Source organism: Rhineura floridana, chromosome 1 (assembly GCF_030035675.1).
Source record: "Rhineura floridana isolate rRhiFlo1 chromosome 1, rRhiFlo1.hap2, whole genome shotgun sequence".
Classification (NCBI taxonomy): domain Eukaryota; kingdom Metazoa; phylum Chordata; class Lepidosauria; order Squamata; family Rhineuridae; genus Rhineura; species Rhineura floridana.
The window spans coordinates 203,728,986-203,749,881 of NC_084480.1; the positions used below are offsets into that span (position 1 = coordinate 203,728,986).

Here is a 20,896-nt window from a genome sequence, read left to right on the forward strand (position 1 = left end):
CCAAAAAATAATCACCCAACACTATTCTCAACAATCCCCCAATGCTATCATGTTACATTATAGCCCAAATCATGATCATCCTGTTGTGCTTGATTCAGTGGAATGCGGGTGTTATGGGATAGTTGGGAAAGCTTTGAATCTCAAAGGGTAGATCCAGAGCTTGGAGAAGTTACTTTTTAAAACTACAACTCCCATCAGCCCCAGCCAGCATGGCCACTGCATTGGGCTGATGGGAGTTGTAGTTCAAAGAAGTAACTTTTCCAAGCTCTGGGTAGATCAACATGTTTAGAGAGACAGCTCTATGACTTGGGAGAGGTTTGATGGTTTCCTTCTTGCAGTGGTCATGTTTAGAACAGATTGTGTTTCTGCATAATTAAGGCTAATTAGGGAGGATGAGTCACAGCTGAAACCTTTAGAAGCCAGGCAGATGTCCTCCCAGATGGAGTCAAGCAGCACCAGCACAAGACATTTTGCTCTGTAAGGTGAAGGACAAGATGGCGCCCCACATTCCATGTATAGAAGTCTATTGGACTGTCAGTTGAATCTTATTTTAACACTGGTGATGGGCCAACATCCCTCACCGCACCTGAAGGCAGCAGGATAGATTAGGGGGCACACAATGTTGTCCTCCAACACCTCACCACTGCTCTGTGCCCTCCAGCATCTGCTGCCAGAGCTGCCTGCTGCAGTCTGCCTAATGGCTGGATCGGCACTGGAATCAAGAACCCGAAAGACTTGAGCCTAATGTGCCTACTAAGCCACAGACTAGCAAGTCTTCTCACACAAGTCAACAATAATACTTCAGATTAGATTGTCCAATGCTATTGTTAAATTGTATTCTGACGAGTAACTAGTATTAGAATCTGAAAAGTTAGTAAACTTCAGAGGTGATCTGCCAAATATTTTCTGTTACTGAACCCACTCCCTGGAATCTGCAGACCCCACTCATGCTTCACCACATTCTGTCAAGTGCTGATTCTGGTCCAACAGGTTCTGCCTAGGTCACCAGATCATTTTCAGCACTACCCAGGACACCAACATTTTTTAAATTAAACTTTGATTGCTCTCCCTTTGGCATTCTGATGAACAATGCCTTAATTGGGAAGAGGGATTTAATTCTGATACCAGAGTTAAAAGCCTTTGCTAAGGTTGGCTTGTTAACTTTGGTGAACTTGAGATGTAACCAGTCTGTTCTCCTGCCCTATTCAGGAAAATACATGTCCGCTAAATGCACTTCCACTTCAGGCACTGTATGCCAGCCCTGTGGCCCAAATGAATATATGGATGTCTGGAATGAAGAAGAAAAGTGCTTGCTCCATAAAATATGTGATCAAGGTAAGGGAAATGAGTTAATGATGTTGTTATGCTTCTCATCCGAACTCTTGACCTATGTCATATTGGTAGGATTAAAATACTGGATTGTAAATCGGTAGGCAGGGCTCAATTGTTTTAGGGTTAGAGTTAGAGTACTATATTGTAAACCTAAAGGGGAAGGGCTGTAGCTCAGTGGTAGAGCATCTGTTCTTCAAGCAGAAGGTTGCAGGTTCAATCCCTGGCATCTCCAGGTAAAGCTGGGAAAGACTCCTATCTGAAACCTTGGAGAGCTGCTGTCAGTCAGTGTAGACAATACTGAGCTAGATGAACCAATGATCTGACCCAGTGTAAGGCCGATTCCTACGTTCCTGACAGAATGGGCACCTGTAAGAACAATGAGGAGCAAGCAAACCCAGCCAGGAAGGGGGACTTGCTGAGGGCATCTTCCCCAAAAGGCCACTAACTTAGTTGGTTCTGCGCAAATTCTGAAAAGAAATTCAAAACCTATAGAGAGGTCTCACCTTGTTTTATTTACATGCAATGCCTAACCATGTAAGTCTTTAAAATGTACCTGAAAGCTGGCTTTTGGAGAGGTGGATTTGATGAAGGGGGAAAGCAGCAGGGAAACAAGAGGGAATGCGAGAAAAGGCCCATATCCCCTTAAAAACACCCCCTTAAAAAAAACCCTTACGCTGCCTATGAAATTACATAGATAGCAGTCATTACAGTCTCCCACCACAGTTTTATTTATTTATTTATTTATTTATTATTTGATTTATATCCCGCCCTTCCTCCCAGCAGGAGCCCAGAGCCCATCTGAGTGATGGCATACCGAAGTGTGATGGGCTTTGCAGGGACTTCCCTTATGCAACCCGCCATGAACAAACCACATTCTGTTAAGGTCCCCTTACCATCCCTTTTCCTGTACCCTCCCCCAAAATTGATCTTTTTGTATTGTTGATTGGGAGCTTAGGGTTTTCCCTGTTCCTTACTCGCAGACTCAGCAGGTAGATGTATCCTTTGTATGTCCAACGGGAATTTATTTATTTATTGTATTTATATACCGCCCCATACCCGAAGCTCTCTGGGTGGTTTACAGTAACTAAAAACATTAAAAACAAATATACAAATTTAAAACACATCTTCTAAAAACAATTTAAAACACAATTTAAAAAATTTAAAACAATTTAAAAGCACATGCTAAAATGGAGAAGAGGAAAGTCTTGACCTGGCGCCGAAAAGACAACAGTGATGGCACCAGGTGCACCTTGTCAGAGAGATCATTCCATAATTTGGGGGCCACCACTGAGAAGGCCCTCTCCCTTGTTGCCACCCTCCGAGCTTCCCTCGGAGTAGGCCCCTGGAGGAGGGCCTTAGATGTTGAGCTTAGTGTACAGGTGGGTTCGTATCGGGAGAGGCATTCCATCAGGTATTGTGGTCCCAAGCCATGTAAAGCTTTATAGGTTAAAATTGCAAGAGAGTGTGATTTGGGAGTCTAACATAATTCAGGAACTCTACATGCTGTGTGAGCCGCAACACTCAGACAACCAAGAAGGATTCTCAGGGCTCCAAAAGTAGCTGTGAAGGCATGACTTTGGTTTTAACTTCCATCTGCTTCCCCATTTGGTTGTATCTGAAGGAAAAGCTTTAATAGAAGTGAATCCAGGAAACGGCACATCGCAACGACAGTGTGCCTGTATTTCTGGCTATCATTGGAATGAAGACTGTGACTGCTGCCGACGAAACACAAAATGCCTCCCAGGCTCTGGAGTCAAGCATCCTGGTAAGATTTTGATGATTATGATTATTTACCTGCACTTCATCCAGAGGTCCCAGGACAGGTTCCAATGATTTTGAAACATGGCACTAAAAGCAGTTAAAAGCAACCTAAAAACACAAAATAGGGTGAGTCCTAAAAATGTACATCTCAGGTGTTTAACTGACCACTCCTGGAAAGCTTTTTCATAAAGAGGCCAAGTCGTGCCCAAAGGTTTCTACACATCTTTTGTAGCAGTCAGTGAGCCGTTTCATGTGCTCACTGAGCTAGTGATCCACCTGAAATGGTGGAAGAGCAGATACTCCTCCCCAAGCTTCACCACACACACATCAGGAAACATTTGGGAGGGCTAGGGATGGGGTGAACCTACGTAATTCGCACTTTCTGAAACAATATGTGAACTGAAACACAGACATCTTTAGAAATTTGCACTACTCCAAATTTTGCAATACAGTTCTCCAAGCAAGTAATGTGTACAAAAATACATATATTAGGGTAAAGTGTGCACATATTTGTGAAAATAGCATAGAAAATTATTAGGCAAAATTGCTTTGCAAAAATGCATGTATTGGGAGCAATTCACACTAAAATGAAGTGGTTGCCTCACCTCAAAAAGGATATTGTAGAGTTGGAAAAGGTTCAAAAAAGGGCAACCAAAATGATCAAGGGGATGGAGTGACTACCCAATGAGGAAAGGTTGCAGCATTTGGGGCTTTTTAATTTAGAGAAAAGGTGAGTAAGAGGTGACATGATAGAAGTGTAGAAGATTATGCATGGCATGGAGAAAGTGGATGCAGAAAAGTTTTTCTTCCTCTCTCATAACTCTAGAACTCGTGGACATTCAATGAAGCTGAATGTTGGAAGATTCAGGACAGAAAGTACTTCTTCACACAGGACATAGTTAAACTATGGAATTCACTGCCACAAGGGGCAGTGATGGCCACCAACTTGGATGGCTTTACAAAAGGGTTAGACAAATTCATGGAGGATAAGGCTAGCAATAGCTGCCAACCATGATGGCTATGCTCTGCCTCCATAGGCAAAGGCGGTATGCTTCCAGATTCCAGTTGCTGGAACCACGGAAGGGGAGAGTGCTCTTTGCACTCAGATCCTGCTTGTGGGCTTCCCATGGGCAACTGGTTAGCCACTGTGAGAATGGGATGTTGAACTTGATCGGCCATTGGCCTGGTCCAGCAGGCTCTTCTTTATGTTCATGAGAACGTTTTTTTAAAAAAAATCACAAACTGATCTGGAGAACTGAAGACTGGAAAAATTAGAAACTGCGAGAAACCAAACTTGACAGATCAGCCAATCCCTAGGGAGGGAATTCCAGGAGGAGGCCTGAATTATTCACATCAACCCTCCCATTCATGCATTAAAATGATTTTACTGGATTTTCTGTATATTGCAAATATTAGCACAGAACACGAAATATGCACTTAACACAAACATTATAAAACATAACCATGAAAATTGCATAAATGAACATTCCACATGGGGCACCTGCCTCACATTTTACACCATGTGTGTAGTGAAGGGATATGTGTGTGTCCACACCCACACATGTGTGGGACATGCTTAAAAGGCTTTCAAATGACAACTTATCCACTGCATTAGTCCTTCATGGCCACAGTGCGTGGCAGAGCCCCTTCTACAGAGCCAGAGGTTTCACTGCAACTTCCGTTGCATCTCCTTGTACTACTGAAGGATACAGGCTGCTTTTTTTAAAAAAAAAATTGAAGTTGGTTTGCTTCTAAAGTATGTGGAAGGGAACCCTCAGTTCATCAGCATTTTCCTTCATTATTTTTATTGTTGACTTGAATTAAATGTATACCAATTATTATTAAACCCTAGTTTAAGCACATCTGATGGGGTTGGTGGGATTCCCATGGGAAAATGTTCAGTTTTGCAAGCTTCAATATATAAGGCACTTGCCTGTATGTAAAAAAGTGTAATAAGATTTGTGCTCACAACATAACTTGTCTTCGTATATGAAGAATACTCTACTTTCAGTGCTTTTGTTCGTAATGTTTCTCACAGTACAACAAAATAAGGATACAGTGTGCATGCCATGCCCCAGCGGATACTTCTCTAATGTCTCTTCCGCAACTGATGCATGCAAAACATGGACAAAGTAAGTGCCATGAACTTATAGCAGCAAAATAATAAAAAGATTTATGAAATCTCACAATGGTGTTTGCGGGGGAGTGTTTGCATTAAGAAACATTGAAGCTGGTTGTAGAAAATCTGCCTGTGTTGTTTATTGCTCTTTGGCAAGAGGAATTTAGAACCCCTAATTTGCATGATGATACATATTTAGTTCATATAAAATATGCAAATTTTATATAGCCCTCTTCCAGCCACACCATTTTGTAAGAAATTGCATGGTGATTCCCATCCATCCACCCAACCATCACTTAAACATCTATTTTCTAAGAATGGAGAGCAGAAGAGCAAATCTGCTACCTCCGTTTCTGCATCCTCTGCCAGAATTTAGTAATAAGTTTTAGTCCATTTGATCAGTGAATTATAGGGAGGGCATTTGGGGCAGTATGGGCAAAAACAGGTAGTGGATGAATGGTACTTCACATTTTTAAAATGTATTTATTATTATGTTTATATCCCACCTTTCCTCCAAGGAATTCAAGGGGCTGTACAAACATGGTTCTCCTCCTCTCAGTTATATCCATACAACAACCCTATGAAGTAGGTTATCACTCTTTGGGTCAAGGATAGCTAACCTGATACCTTCCAGATGTTGTTGGACTCCATCTCCCATCAGCCCCAGCCATTGGGCCCAGAAGGCAGGGATGATCGGGACTGTTGTTCAGCAATGTCTGGAGGCTCACCTCTCCTTTAAGCATTTAATAGATTTTTTCCTGCCTCCATCAGGTAGCTCAAACTAGAGGTGGGCATGTGTTTCTCCCATTATATATCCAAACAATCCTGTAAGCCTTAAGGTTATAAAGGGAGTGCATGCTGGGAGAGCACCATTCCCAAGGTAACCTGGGCTTTTCCTGGTCCCAGTTCTCACCATCTGACATTTGAGATCAATGGGGATAAATAAATGTTTTAGAGCTTAACGAAACATTAGAAGAGACAGAACTGCTCCTCCTGTCTTTCTCCCTTCCTTGTAACACCAAGGTAAGCGCAATAGATAATATGATATGTGGTGCACTGCCCCACTACCACTTCACACCATCAGCTGTCAAGTACAGGGGCAGGGCAAAGTACTTCATGATGATGTCACATCCGGGCTGCAGCTCTGTCCTGCCTAGGTGAGGGTGCAGTCCACCTTGTTTTTATGCCAGGCTGAGAGGAGTTGGATGCAGCTGCTCTGCAGATGAGTTGACTGGGTCCCAGCTCACTCGGGCTACGCCAGGGCTCAGCCGAGACTGGCACAAGTGGAGCAGGCATAAGCCCTGAAAAAGGGGTGTGTTGGGGGAGAGGCCGAGGTGAGAGGACTTAGGGCACATCCAACTCATGTTTGGAGTGCTCCTACAGATCCCAATTCAGGCAAAAGTCACATTAGGAAAAAGGTTGGTCTAAGAAAATAATTGCAATAGAAGTCAGTGGAGAGGATTTACTGCCTGGTAGGGGTATTTGCGAGAGCAGGCCTTTACTTTCTGGTCCCTGTGTGCAGCTCCTGGCTGAGCTGGCATTCAGCCAACCCAGAGGCTCCTGAATGGCAATTGGATATGGTGAAACTTTAAGCCGGCTTCTCTAGTTGCAGCACAACGTACACCAGCTTCCTCTGAGTTGGATTGCTCTGTAAGCCCTCAGCTTGGCCGTTTCTGTTAACCTACATGTATTTCTTTATTTCTGTTAACCTATATGTATGTTGCAGGGATCAATATTGTTTTCTTTCTTTCTTTCTTTCTTTCTTTCTTTCTTTCTTTCTTTCTTTCTTTCTTTCTTTCTTTCTTTCTTTCTTTCTTTCTTTCTTTCTTTCTTTCTTTCTTTCTTTCTTTCTTTCTGAAGCTGCACAGCTCTAGGAACTGAGGAAAAAAGTCCTGGAAATAGTTGGGCTGATGTAGTTTGTAAGAAGCAACTGAAGATGCATGCACAAGATGGTAAATATAATAATATAGAAGCAATTATTGGACCACAATAGGATGCAATGCTTTTTTTTTTTTAAGTTCTATATTATTTGCAGGACTTAGGTGAATGTTTTGTTTTAATGGGGATCAGACTTAAGTTACTCAGCCCCTGAGTGCTTATCAGATGTTTTAAGTTTCTGTCCTCAATAATTAAGTTTCATGCTGCTTTTCTCAACATAAAAACTGACAGGCCAATCTCATTGATCTGAGGTTTTATCTGGCAAGTCTGCTTAAAACAGGATTCATATAAAACTGGATTTATCCATGATTGCAGTTTGCTTTGTACAGACCCTAAACTGTAATTTCCACTTTTACTCTGTGAACTTTCCAATGAAGCTTTCAGTATGTCAACCAGTATCACATGTCACGCTGTGTCAAACCATGGCTAAAGATGAAGGTGTGAGTATGCAAGTACTCACTATAAATATTGTGGTTGCTTTGCTCCTCTCTTGATCCTGCTGCTGCTCTGCTACCCAAAGATAAGCCATGGTTTGGCTTAGCATTATGTCCATACCTGAGCTCTAGATAAACCACAAGGTGTAGCCAAGATTTCTTCTTGGCTTACCACTCATGGTTTCTTGGAAGGAGACAAACCGTAAGTCTGGGTTCAGACCTAATTCTAAGCCAAACCATAGTTATCACAGTAGGAGAAGCAGGACTGGTGAAGGAATGAAACAGCTTTGATTGTGAGTAACTGCACGTTCACATGTTCATGCTTAGCCATGGTTTGGTTTAGCATTACATTACATGTTTGCTGGACCACTGAACGACCATGGAATTAATAGAGAAGACCAACCTACTGTTCCAATTAGTTTTCCATATTGCTGAATTTCTGTCATAGAACAGTTGGTATTTAAAAAAAATATATTTAAAAAGATATAAATGGCAAATAACCAATCCAGGAACTATATTATTACTTGAATATACAAACTTCCAAAATGCTTTCACACCTATTTCTTCATTTTCCAGAAACCAATACATTATTTTATATATTGATTACTCCACTCCTCCTCGTTGCCTTGGTTGGCATTGCTGCCTTTGCTATATTCTATCACAGCAAAGGGAAATCATTGACAGGTAGGTAGCATCTAATTATGTCTTCCTTGCTTTATTATGAAGACCATGTGTTATCTCTGCATTTCCTATTCAGCCTCCTAATTTACCTTCATGAAAGCTAGGATATAAATCACCAGATTAGTTTTTTTTTTTACAATAATTTTTATTCAAATTTTCATAAAACATAGAAAACAAAATCATAAAACATTCAAAGACAAAAAACAAAACAAAACAAAAATGATTAAACAAAAAAAAAATAAAATGTTGACTTCCCATTTGTCACATATCAAATCAGTTATAGATCTACAATATATAACAATCCTGTCTCTTAAATATATTATAAAATCACTTTCCTCCAGTAGTTATCTTAATTAATCATCAAATCTCATAAACATTACTTTATTCTTTCCACAAAAAGTCAAAGAGAGGTTTCAATTCTTTAAGAAATATATCTATCAATTTTTCTCCAAATAAACGTCAATTAATCCATCTCGTTAATAATTATAATAATCTTATTGTCATAACCATAGTCCAAATAAACATTTCGATTAATCCATCTCATCAGAATCTGTTAGGTCCAATAATTTCAATTGTCATTATTCCATTATCCCTATTAGTTCCATCTTCCATCTTCAATAGTCCTGTTAAGTCCAGTAATTTCAGTGTCCAATCTTCCATTATCAGTATTCCATAATAATCTTGCTGTTGTAGCCATAGTCATATAATAAGAGTCTGATGGGAATTTCCTCTATCCCAAATATTTTCTTGCCATCCATTCTGAATAAGTTGCTGAAATACTGTTGTAAGGTCATATCTGTGTTCTTCTTTTTTACAAAATGCACTGGCTCATCTCTTAAGAGTTTTTCCATTGTCACATGGCTGCAGTTAATTCCATAGATTTTCTCTATATCAAGCTCCATCACATCATTCCAGTCCAGAAGATTATCCAAGCCATTGATAACTTTATCTCTAATATCTTCATTAATTTCTTCAGAGATAACGTTAAATTCCAAACAGTAGATTTTATTTCTAAAATCCATAAACTCCAGATCTTTTTCCAATTCCACATTTGTTCCAATCTCCAGGGCTTGTATCTTCCCTTTATTTTTTCTTTTCTCATCTCTGATCTCATTCTCCTCTCTCACAGGATCCCCTATTTCTTTAAGCTCCTGCGTCATTTTGCTCAGTTCAATTTTCAGCTCCTTACTACCCTGTCGCAGGGTTTGTTTCGTTATCTCAATCTCATCCATTATTTTCTGAAACATAGTTACTTCCAGATTCTCAGCCACTTTCTTGATTGCCATTTTTAAAACCACGAAAACAAAGCAAAACAAAAATAAAGAAGAACCACTTCTTATTTCAGCAACAATTGGGTTAATATTCCAGGCTTGATGACATCACAGTATAAACAGAGCAACCTGCCTTATCTCTCTATGTTCAAGAATGCAAAACAAATTTAGTTCCCAGCATCAAAACAGTTAGTGGCGTCGTGAAGAAGCAGATTCGTCAAAATAAAATAGACCAAAAAGAGAATAGTCCCAGACAATATAATATTCCTCGGAATAGAAATCAGGAATAGAAATCCCTCTTCTGTTTATTATCTTTAGAATGCACTTCCAGGACAGCTTTTTGCGACAGAAACAGAGATAAGCTGTTAATTTCGTGAATAACAGAGAAGAGCTATATCTCACCCAGAAGTTGTCCAAAGCCGATCAATCTGACAAATCTCCTTTTGCTGCAACAATTTAAACCAAGTAAAAAAAATAATAGAAAGAAGGGTGCTTGCCTGTTAGTCCGTTCTCTCTTTAAAGAAAAGATAAACGTATCGCTTAAACAGATAGAGCTTGTTAGGAAGTCCGTCCGGCATTGTTGGCTGGACCTTATCTCATAAATTAATGAAATCCAGTCCTCCCAACAAAAACAGGCTTTTGAGGTTGATCTCTACGTTTCTCCCTGCCCGGGAGAAATTTCATCAGTCAAAAAAAAAATGTTCTGACTGATTTATATCTGAATAAGCTTCTTTTGAGGCGGGAGCCCGTCCCAAAAGCAGGCACAAGCGAAGTCACCCTTCCCGGAAGTCCAAATCACCAGATTAGTTTTTAAAACTAATCTTTAGTGTGCTTTTCAAGTTCTGCATTTTAGCAAATACATTACAACTTTCACAAACATATCTTCTTGATCTGAAGCGTAGAACTTTCACACATGAAATACATCCACACATGGTGTTTCTTTGGCCATGCTCATAATGCAAAATGTTTATACATCATGAACCAATCCATCTGGAAATCACCCTGTGTTCATCCATTGAAATTAATGGGAGTTATGGAAAAGCACTGTCACACAAGAGCTCTTCTGTTCAGTGTTCTTGTGCTGCTCATATTCTTGCCATCCCTGATCCTGAACACTGTGTGCACTCAGATGTACATGAACTGCTGTGTTCATAAGCATTTCCCCTTATTTTAAGAAGGGACCACACTAGCACATGACTTTCTTTGGGCATACAGATCTGCTGCCTACATTGAAATGAACATGATGCTCTTACTGAAGACAAACTCCATGTATGCATCACAGCTCCCGCATTTGTAAGCAATTGCTGGAGCCGGACTGTTAGCTTCCATGGAACTTGCTCATTGGTGTATTATTCTTGAGTTAAAATCCTGAAATTTGAGCTGATTTGATTCCATGAAGTTCAGTTTTTAAAAAAAGGCTTATATCCAGACACTTTGACTTTACTGGGTTGTGACTTGAGGGTGTGGCTGTGAGTCAACTCAAAAGCATGTCAGACTGGTTTAAGTAGTTTTGTGGGCAGCCCTGTAAATATGTACTATGCTCTCCAGGAAGAAACCTTTGGATGGACTGGAAAATAATAGCCACTACTGAAAATCAAACTCTTAAAAATGTTGGTCAGATCATAGTGGAATCCCTGGTCTGGATTCCTTCTCTCTGCACCTGTTCACTACTGTTTCAGACTCATTTTACAGATATTGTACAATTTCTTCTTGCATTTTGCTACCTGAGACTCAAGATGCAGAATCTTTAGTCTAATAATTAAATCCATGCATAGCAGACCTTACACTTTAAGGCTTAAGGGACCACCATGCACGGATTTGCCGTTCCTTATAGGAAGCAAGGAGTTGCTATAATAGGGGTAAATTTTCCTGTTTGTACTTGATCTTTGGAAGATGTCCTTATTTGCTCTCTTTTTTCCTAATAAAGCACATAACTCACGGAAACACCATTTCTTTCAGTGGAGCCGATGAGATTGTTTTATTTATTTATTTTGTTCATTTCAAGTCTTCCTGGAGCTATATATAAATGTTCCTTTGGTAATTCATGTGATATCTCTTGCAACAGACTAACCAACCAATCATTAGCACCCAGTTAGATCATAACAGGTCAGTCATAACCGGATGGCGCATGAGATGGAACAAAGACCCAGTTGATGTGGAATGTTCTATTTTAGGCATTGATGGTCCGGGTAGACATATCTTCCATTTGTAGAGCAAAGAAGCTTGCAATGAGTGTTTTCACAATAGGAGTCTTTGCACAAAATGTTAACTTTTTGAAAAAAAGGGGTGATTTCAAATTAAACAGTTTCACTGAATTTAGGGAATTGAACTTTGTAGGTTGGATCCAGACATAGTCATGCTTAGAGTAGACCTGCTGAAATCATATGAGATTTAAGTTAGTCATGACTAGCTATTAATTTCAACAAGTCTATTCTAAGGATGACTTTGTCTGGATCCAGCCCTATGTTTGCTGCTTTGGGTTTTTTTTATGTCTGCCCTGTTAAGGGCACTAGCCATTATTAAATGTACAAGTACACGGAAATCAGTTGGCTGAAGTGCACCTAACTCTGCAAAAGATAATGACTAGTAGGTTTAACTAAACACAAGACTGGATTACATCTGCAGTCCTTCAATGAATTGCGGCTAAAGTACTTGGGCTTGAGATTATTTAGGAGTGATTTTATATATTTCTAGCAGCAGTGTGTGGGGGGGTGTCTCTCCAGGGTATTTCCCACACAGTTCAAGTAATATTTAAATCAAGAAAATGTAGGAGCCAGTGACATAGTTACTTACCCACCCAGCTAGGTAGTCTGACATACCAAATCCTAAGCACTTTGGCAAAACTGGTTTGAATCACTGTGTGTATGAAGGATGGTTTTCATTTGTGATTCACTTATAGTGTGCTAAAATCTGATTCATTCTTGTCTTTCTTTCTCTCTCCAGCAGATTTACAGTACTGGGCTAATGAAATATGCAAGCAAATAAAAAGGACAAAGGTGAAGTCTTAAGACTCTACATATTTCCATACTGTGTTATGTTTCTCTCCCCCCCCCCTCCATATCCTTCTTGATTTCCTTGGCAGATGGAGAACCCCAAGTGGTGAAATAAGGTCATAGATTTGTCGGCAGCAATTTGGTAGCTGTCATACCACAGAAAGAAGGGCAAGAGCAATGCTGAGATTGCAAGGAATCATAAAGAGGATCTCCTGGCTTTAAGTCATGGAGAGTCAAAGATTAGTTCTGAGGAATAACTCTGCAGCTTGATGAAATCCTTTGGATTTCACACAGACTATCACTATTATTAACATGTTATTACTGTGAATTTCTGACTGGCTTTCTTGGGCTGTGACATTCTAGACACCTTTAAAACTAAACAAACCAAAATCTCTGTGATCCAAGTAATATGATTATTATTCCAGGGGACCCCATCACATGCTATCTATTTTAAGTTGTACTTCTTATTTCAAAGTAGTTGCCTCTTACTGCTTTGCTATTCATTCCCAGTTCTCAGGGTTTTTTGTGCTGTTGCTTATGGAACCCACATGACACTGCCCACACACAGAAGGAAGGTGTCAGAAGGCTTGGGGGAACCTCAAGGTTTATGGAAGTACAAATTAGAATAAAAAGCTGGGGGAGCGATCACAGAAGCAATTCCATGAGAATAGAACATACTCGGAGTTCTCTTGAAAGAGGGATTGGTTGTTTAGCCACTCTGGCAACTATAGCTCTATGAGGGGAATGCGGTGTCACCTAACAACTCTCAGCACCCTTAACAGACAACAGTTCCCAGGATTCTCTGAGGAAAGGCGTTTAAAGTGGCATGACACCGTTTTAAATATATAGTGCAGATGGGGCCTTAGTAAGGCCTAGCTTTTGACAGAAGTAGAGACATCAGAAAGTCACTTCAGCATCCCCATGAAGTTGCCACATGGGAGCAGAGCGGCAGGGGTAAGTGTGCTAGCTGCTCCCCTCTGTCACTGGTTCAAGCACTTTCCAATGCATGGAATGTCACTGTGGGAAGCAGTTTTTTCTATCCATGTAGGCTTCCTGTGTGTTTTTGGATCCTGATTTTCCAGGGCTCTAAAACCCAAAGAGGAGCCTCCACAGAAGCTGCAGTGGAGAGATAGGACTAGCATGCTCATCCGTGTATGTGCACGTACTGTAGGAACTTCACTGGATTTGGCATACCTGAAGAGAGCTGGAGAAAGGAGTAAGAAGGAAGGGAAAAAACAGGCAAGGATAACGGGACAAATATACTAGTAAATGTCAGCATTTTCTGACAATTCCCTCTGAATCTCTTAAAATCTTAATGCTTGCCAATATACAATAGCATTTGTATGCCTTTTTAGTGTTCAAAATGTTTCACATATATTATCTCTTTAATCCTTACATCAGCCCTGTAAGATAGGATCAGTTCTACTATCCATACCACAGAAGCAGGGCTGAGGCTGACAAAATTTGGATTTGCCTAAAGTCTCTGGTGTATTTATGGTTATGCCATTGTTTATGGTTCTGTCATAATGATTTAAAAAGAGGATAAAATGTTTGGGTTTTATCATCTAGAAATAAGTACAATCAAGGGGATTACATGATAGAGATATAAAATTATGCTTAGTGTGAAAAAGTAGATTTTTTTCTCCCTTTCTTGTAATACTAGAACTCAGAGATCATCCTGAAATTGATTGACAGTAGATTCAGGACAAAAAAATCCAAACTTCTTTACCCACCATATAATCAATTAATGAAATTCACTGCCATAAAATATGGTAGCTTAGGTCTCCTTAAAGGGAGATTAGACAAATTCATGGAGAATAATGATATCAGTGGCCATTTATTATGGCTGTCAGGTGCAATCCCCATGTTCAGTGGCAATACGCCACTGAATACCACCTGCTGAGGAGAAGCAACAGCAGGAAAGGGCTATTGCCTTCCTGGCTTGATCATGGGCTTCCTGGAAACATCTAGGCATTCATTACTTTGCAAAGCAGGGCACTGCTGAACTAAATCAACCTTCTCCAACCTGGTACTCTCCAGATGTTCTGGACCACACCTCCTATTAGCCCCAACACACATGGCCAATGGTCATGGATGATGAGTGTTGTAATCCAAAACCTTTGGAGTGCTCCAGGTTGGAGAAGGCTGGACCTTAGATCTAATCTAGTAAGGTTCTTCTTATGTTCCAAGATCATAGGCCAAACACCTAGCCACTACACTAAGCCAGTTTAAATTTTTATAGTATATACTTCTACAGGAAGCACTCGAAATAGCTATAATTCCATTGCCAAACTTACTATTTTAAGTGCTTTTTCCCACTTTGGATTCTATACAGGACTCTCCTCATGATACATTTGTAAATACAAACGTGGCAAGTCCTGCTGGTCTTCGGCTTTTGGGACGGACATATTTGCTGGACCTTGATGAATATTCTTTTTCTGAGGACGCATGTTACCAACATGGACACATTGTAAATGGAAAAGGTGGCCCTGATACAATCCACTATGAATCAGGAGAGGACTTCCCGACACTGTCTCTTGCAATTGTGTCTGAAGATGACCGCTTTAGGCAGATCCCCACAGAAGATGAATATATGGACAGAATGACCCAGGGGCCTTGTTATTTTCCTTTACTGAGTAGACCTGAAAACAAACCTGTGCCACCATTCTCAGAGCCATTAGAAGTGGGTGAGAATGATAGTTTAAGTCAGTGCTTCACAGGAACTGAAAGTTTGATGGACTCAACAAACTACTGTTGCTCAGACTCTTCATATGTAATGGACCCCATTCATGATCCCTCACACAAATGCCTACAGAACTATTGTCATCAATCTACTTGTAGCAACATGGGAGATGTTGACAACCAAGGCATAGGCACCTCCCTCTTAATACCCAAGGAGACCATTAGATGCACTGCTTGTTGTGTGTCTTGTAGAGAGTCTCCCAACAAAGCTGGCAGTGCCACACATTCTTTAAAAGAAAGTGGACCATTTCCGCCATGCTCCTGTGGCTTGGATTTTCCCTCTGAGGATCACAATGGTTCAGCAAGCAATGCTGGTGTCAGAAATGACCCATCTGATGGAAATGGTATGAGGAAACAGAATGCAAAAAGACCATCTGAATCCAAATGCAGCACTTCAGATCTTCCAGCAGCATCTGGTAAGCTTCCAATAACATGCATGTTGCTTGCATGCTATCGTTTCAGCTGGGTGTGCATCATGGAGACTCAAAATTTCAACCTCCCCATCTGTAAAATCAGGTATATAACGGAGGATGCCTATCTCCATTATGAACTTCCCTGAGCATCTTCTTGCAAAGCTCTGTAGGAGACATATGCCAGGCTAGACAGACATTTGGTGTGACCAAGCAAATAAATGATTGTGTTCTTATGCATGATGGACCTAGGGCTAGCCTTGGAATTTGTGTAGCCTATGTGAGAACTAGAAAGTAACATCCCAATGTTAATAAATTCCCTTAGGCCCAAGGCAGTTCATTTCTTTTTCTTCTTTTTTCAAATTTTCCATAGCAATCATATTTATGGCAACATAATGAAAATCATGTGTTTTGGGGATCATTTAAGACACATGCTTATTTTTGGAGTGTCTGCTTAAAAGCAGACCACAGATGAGCAACTGGGATGAATGTATGGAGTGATCCTATCCATAAACACCTTGGACTTCATGACTACTAGAAGCCATGCCCAAGCTCCCTGTGATTGCAGAGTTAAGCCTGAGTTTTTTAAAAGAAAAGTTAAATCTGGGGTTGCCAACATAGTGTCCATAGGCATACTGGCACTCTTGAGGACTTCCCCTGGCACTTGCAAAGCCTCTGAGTTGTCATGAGGTGGCAGGGTAGTTACCTTTTTCCTCTTTGAAAAGTACATATAGCAAAGGAGGAAGTTAGACAAGAGGTACATTTCCCACTTTCTCTTTTGCAGTTATGTGCTTTCCTAGGCTCAGATCACCATCTTATCCATTGATATGAGCCTTGAAAAGCAAATAAAGGTGAAAGAGGAAGTGAAAAATGTATCCCTCTTTCTCCCTCTTTCAGCTCTGCATGCTTATCAAGACTCAGACTAGCACCTGAGCAATTGAACAGAAAGGGAGGGCAGGGAGCAATCTAGGCCACAAAGGCCAGCAAAGAGCAAGAATGTAGTGTCATCACCAGAGAAAGTACATTCACACATGCATGCACGCACACACATGTCAGATTCAGTAAAATGGATCCTCTTGATACCACATAATTTTTTCATGGTTTTCTGTCCAGCTACCATCAATCACAAATCACATGTTTCTCCACTGACTGAACTGTAAAAATCACATATCTGGTGTTTCTAGTACTGCCATGGTGATAAGACAGGGATCCAACACATAGATTCTTGTGGATCCTGATGATTATTTACATGGGATTCCCTCAAAAGCACCATCAAATTATGTTATCTCTGTGTTTAAAGATATGCTCTGTGAATTGTTGGTGGATTAGTTATTATCCTATGTAAATGCCACAAAGGTCAATTAATATCCAATCTTAGATCAACATTTTTATGGTGCTAGCAAACACAGATCTGTGACTTTTACTACACAGTCTGCCAATGTAAACTTCAATCTGAACATTTTTTTTGAGATTTCATGTAAAATCATGCAGCCACAGGGATCCCCAATCCAGAATGTGCCAAGGAGGAGGGGGTTAATCCTTCCCTTTGAGCTGTTTTCCCATTTAAAATCCCTCACAGCCTGATATTTGCCAAGCATCTTCTTTTCCAGGACAAATAACATTGGGGCGGGGAGGATTTTCACAGGGAAACTGTGTAAGGCAAAAGGGTTAAACTCCCTCTTCCTTGCATTGCAGTCCCAATCCACTCACCCTCCCTGGAGCAGCTTTTATTTTTAATTGAAGATAAGTAAATGTGGTTGCTTATTTAACTCAGGGCTGGGTAACACGTAGCACTCCAGATATTATTGGACTACAGCTCCCATCATATCTGGCCATTGGCCATTCCGTTTGAGGCTCATGAGACTTGGAGTCCAACAATATCTGGGGGCCACAGGCTCCCCATCCCTGATTAAACATATAACTTAGCTTGGCCCTAAGTATGAAGTTCAGTGCAGAAAAGGGGGAGAAAGACAAGTCAAATGAAGACAGTACAGACCTTAGATGTCTTCAGACCTGGAATGAAAAGTCAAAATGGCACCTGTCCTCTGCTCATGTTTTTTAAAAGGTCATACAGAAATGCAACCTGAAGGCAGGAAAATGGTGCCTCGCTTAGGAAATCGCATCTGAAATAATGCCTTTATGGTGCTTCATAGATCTCTTCCAGATGACCTGTTTATTCAGTATTCATCCTGATTTGCTTGCACAAAGCTTATGGGGTGGTTAGACTATGTCCAGCCTTTATTCGGTATTTGCTGTGATTTGTTTACAGGGTGGTTCTATGGCAATGAGCATTCATCCTGCATTCATATTTCATATCACTTTCCAAACTGCAAAAAGTCTGGGTTGTTTCCCCCTCCCCCCAGTTGATTTGTAGCGCTAGGCAACATAACCTTTACTCCACTTTAATTATGCAAACCTAAAGTTCCAGTATGCACTTGAGCCACTTCCGCAAAATACTGACAGTCTGGAGGCACTCATAGTGAAGCTTGCCCTACTTATTAATCTTGCAGTTAATTTAAGAATGAGATGAGTGAGCCAGGAACATTTGTTTTATCTGAGAATCTGGAAATGGTCTAGACCCAGGATGGTCACATGCTGGTGCCAGTGGTTTCTCCCCACCCAGCAAAGAAACCTCCATTTTCTGGCACTCTCCAGCCTGGCTGGCTAGCTGGCCAGCCAAATATTGTGGTGATGGTGGTGGAAGAGGAATAAAAAGCAAATTCCTTCATCAGTTACAAACTAAGATTTACAACTGAGCAGATGAAAGTATTATTCACAGTTTCAAAAAGAAAAAGTATCTTCTTTGCTGTTCATGAATTCTTGAAAAATAATCATAACATAGTTTGGTGTGCGTCTCGGCAGTTACCCTGTTATGCAATATATTAACTAACCAAAATGAGCTCTAGTAACCAAAATAGTTTTACTCAGAAGTAAGTCCCACTGCTTTCAGAAGTTGCAACTTTAAGGATTTTATCCTTCTGATGAATAATCCCTTAGTATCACAAATCTTGTCAAATCATTTGTTGTTCCTACTTCTGAACCTGGTGAACTCTGGAATTATCCATGGATTCATTTCTGATCAGATGCCACACTCTGGAGTACATGTCTGGTGCAAGAGTAATCTAGTTTGTTCCTCTACTATTTCATATTGTTTATCCAAGTTTGGGAGGGTACAGCTAGAAGGGTCTCCTTTGGGGCATGAAGGCCACAGGTATCTGTAGGGGCCTGGCCTTAGATTCTGCCATGCATATGTGATGCATCTGGAAAAGTCAGGCAACATGATATCTACAGCTCCTATGATTCTCACCTTTTTTTAGATGCTCTGTGAAGGAGCATGACTTGCAGAAATCTACAACCTTCATGCCTCCTTTCCTCTAAGTCAGGGGTGGTGAACCTGTGGTCCTCCAGATGTTGCTAGGCTACAACTTAAGAACATAAGAAGAGCCTGCTGGATCAGGCCAGTGGCCCATCTAGTCCAGCATCCTGTTCTCACGTGGCCAACCAGGTGCCTGGGGGAAGCCTGCAAGCAGGACCCGAGTGCAAGAACACTCTCCCCTCCTGAGGCTTCCGGCAACTGGTTTTCAGAAGCATGCTGCCTCTGACTAGGGTGGCAGAGCACAGCCATCACGGCTAGTAGCCATTGATAGCCCTGTCCTCCATGAATTTGTCTAATCTTCTTTTAAAGCCGTCCAAGCTGGTGGCCATTACTGCATCTTGTGGGAGCAAATTCCATAGTTTAACTATGCGCTGAGTAAAGAAGTACTTCCTTTTGTCTGTCCTGAATCTTCCAACATTCAGCTTCTTTGAATGTCCACGAGTTCTAGTATTATGAGAGAGGGAGAAGAACTTTTCTCTATCCACTTTCTCAATGCCATTCATAATTTTATACACTTCTATCATGTCTCCTCTGACCCGCCTTTTCTCTAAACTAAAAAGCCCCAAATGCTGCAACCTTTCCTCGTAAGGGAGTCGCTCCATCCCCTTGATCATTCTGGTTGCCCTCTTCTGAACCTTTTCCAACTCTAGAATATCCTTTTTGAGATGAGGCGACCAGAACTGTACACAGTATTCCAAATGCAGCCGCACCATAGATTTATACAACGGCATTATGATATCGGCTGTTTTATTTTCAATACCTTTCCTAATTATCGCTAGCATGGAATTTGCCTTTTTCACAGCTGCCGCACACTGGGTCGACATTTTCATCGTGCTGTCCACTACAACCCCGAGTTCTCTCTCCTGGTCGGTCACCGCCAGTTCAGACTCCATGAGCGTATATGTGAAATTCAGATTTTTTGCTCCAATATGCATAATTTTACACTTGTTTATATTGAATTGCATTTGCCATTTTTCCGCCCATTCACTCAGTTTGGAGAGATCTTTTTGGAGCTCTTCACAATCCCTTTTTGTTTTAACAACCCTGAACAATTTAGTGTTGTCAGCAAACTTGGCCACTTCACTGCTTACTCCTAATTCTAGGTCATTAATGAACAAGTTGAAAAGTACAGGTCCCAGTACCGATCCTTGAGGGACTCCACTTTCTACAGCCCTCCATTGGGAGAACTGTCCATTGATTCCTACTCTCTGCTTTCTGCTTCTTAACCAATTCCTTATCCACAAGAGGACCTCTCCTCTTATTCCATGACTGCTAAGCTTCCTCAGAAGCCTTTGGTGAGGTACCTTGTCAAACGCTTTTTGAAAGTCTAAGTACACTATGTCCACTGGATCACCTCTATCTATATGCTTGTTGACACTCTCAAAGAATTCTAATAGGTTACTGAGACAGGACTTTCCCTTGCAGAAGCCATGCTGGCTCTGCTTCAGCAAGGCTTGTTCTTCTATGTGCTTAGTTAATCTAGCTTTAATAATACTTTCTACCAGTTTTCCAGGGACAGAAGTTAAGCTAACTGGCCTGTAATTTCCGGGATCCCCTCTGGATCCCTTTTTGAAGATTGGCGTTACATTTGCCACTTTCCAGTCCTCAGGCATGGAGGAGGACCCAAGGGACAAGTTACATATTTTAGTTAGCAGATCAGCAATTTCACATTTGAGTTCTTTGAGAACTCTCGGGTGGATGCCATCCGGGCCCGGTGATTTGTTCTCACGGTGGCCAACCAGATGCCTGTGGAAATCTCTGGTCTGCTAAGGGCACAGATGTGCTACCCAGGTCTTGTTGTCCTGCTCTGGCATGTGATTGGGAAGACAACAGAGCCCT

The 20,896-nt window shown here is 41.0% G+C and overlaps 1 protein-coding gene across 3 annotated transcripts in view; it reads left to right on the plus strand.

Annotated features, from left to right (window-relative positions):
• The window catches only part of TNFRSF11A (TNF receptor superfamily member 11a), a 45,504-nt gene that overhangs the window by 18,824 nt on the left and 5,784 nt on the right, over positions 1 to 20,896 (plus strand). For 2 of the 3 annotated variants that reach the window (XM_061590274.1, XM_061590290.1), the window contains 7 exons: positions 1,210 to 1,335; positions 2,954 to 3,097; positions 5,132 to 5,225; positions 7,073 to 7,164; positions 8,161 to 8,268; positions 12,480 to 12,532; positions 14,865 to 15,687. In XM_061590274.1, the coding sequence (XP_061446258.1) occupies positions 1,210 to 1,335; positions 2,954 to 3,097; positions 5,132 to 5,225; positions 7,073 to 7,164; positions 8,161 to 8,268; positions 12,480 to 12,532; positions 14,865 to 15,687 (1,440 nt within the window). The remainder of the gene's footprint in view (positions 1 to 1,209; positions 1,336 to 2,953; positions 3,098 to 5,131; positions 5,226 to 7,072; positions 7,165 to 8,160; positions 8,269 to 12,479; positions 12,533 to 14,864; positions 15,688 to 20,896) is intronic. The other variant, XM_061590280.1, reaches the window with a different exon arrangement.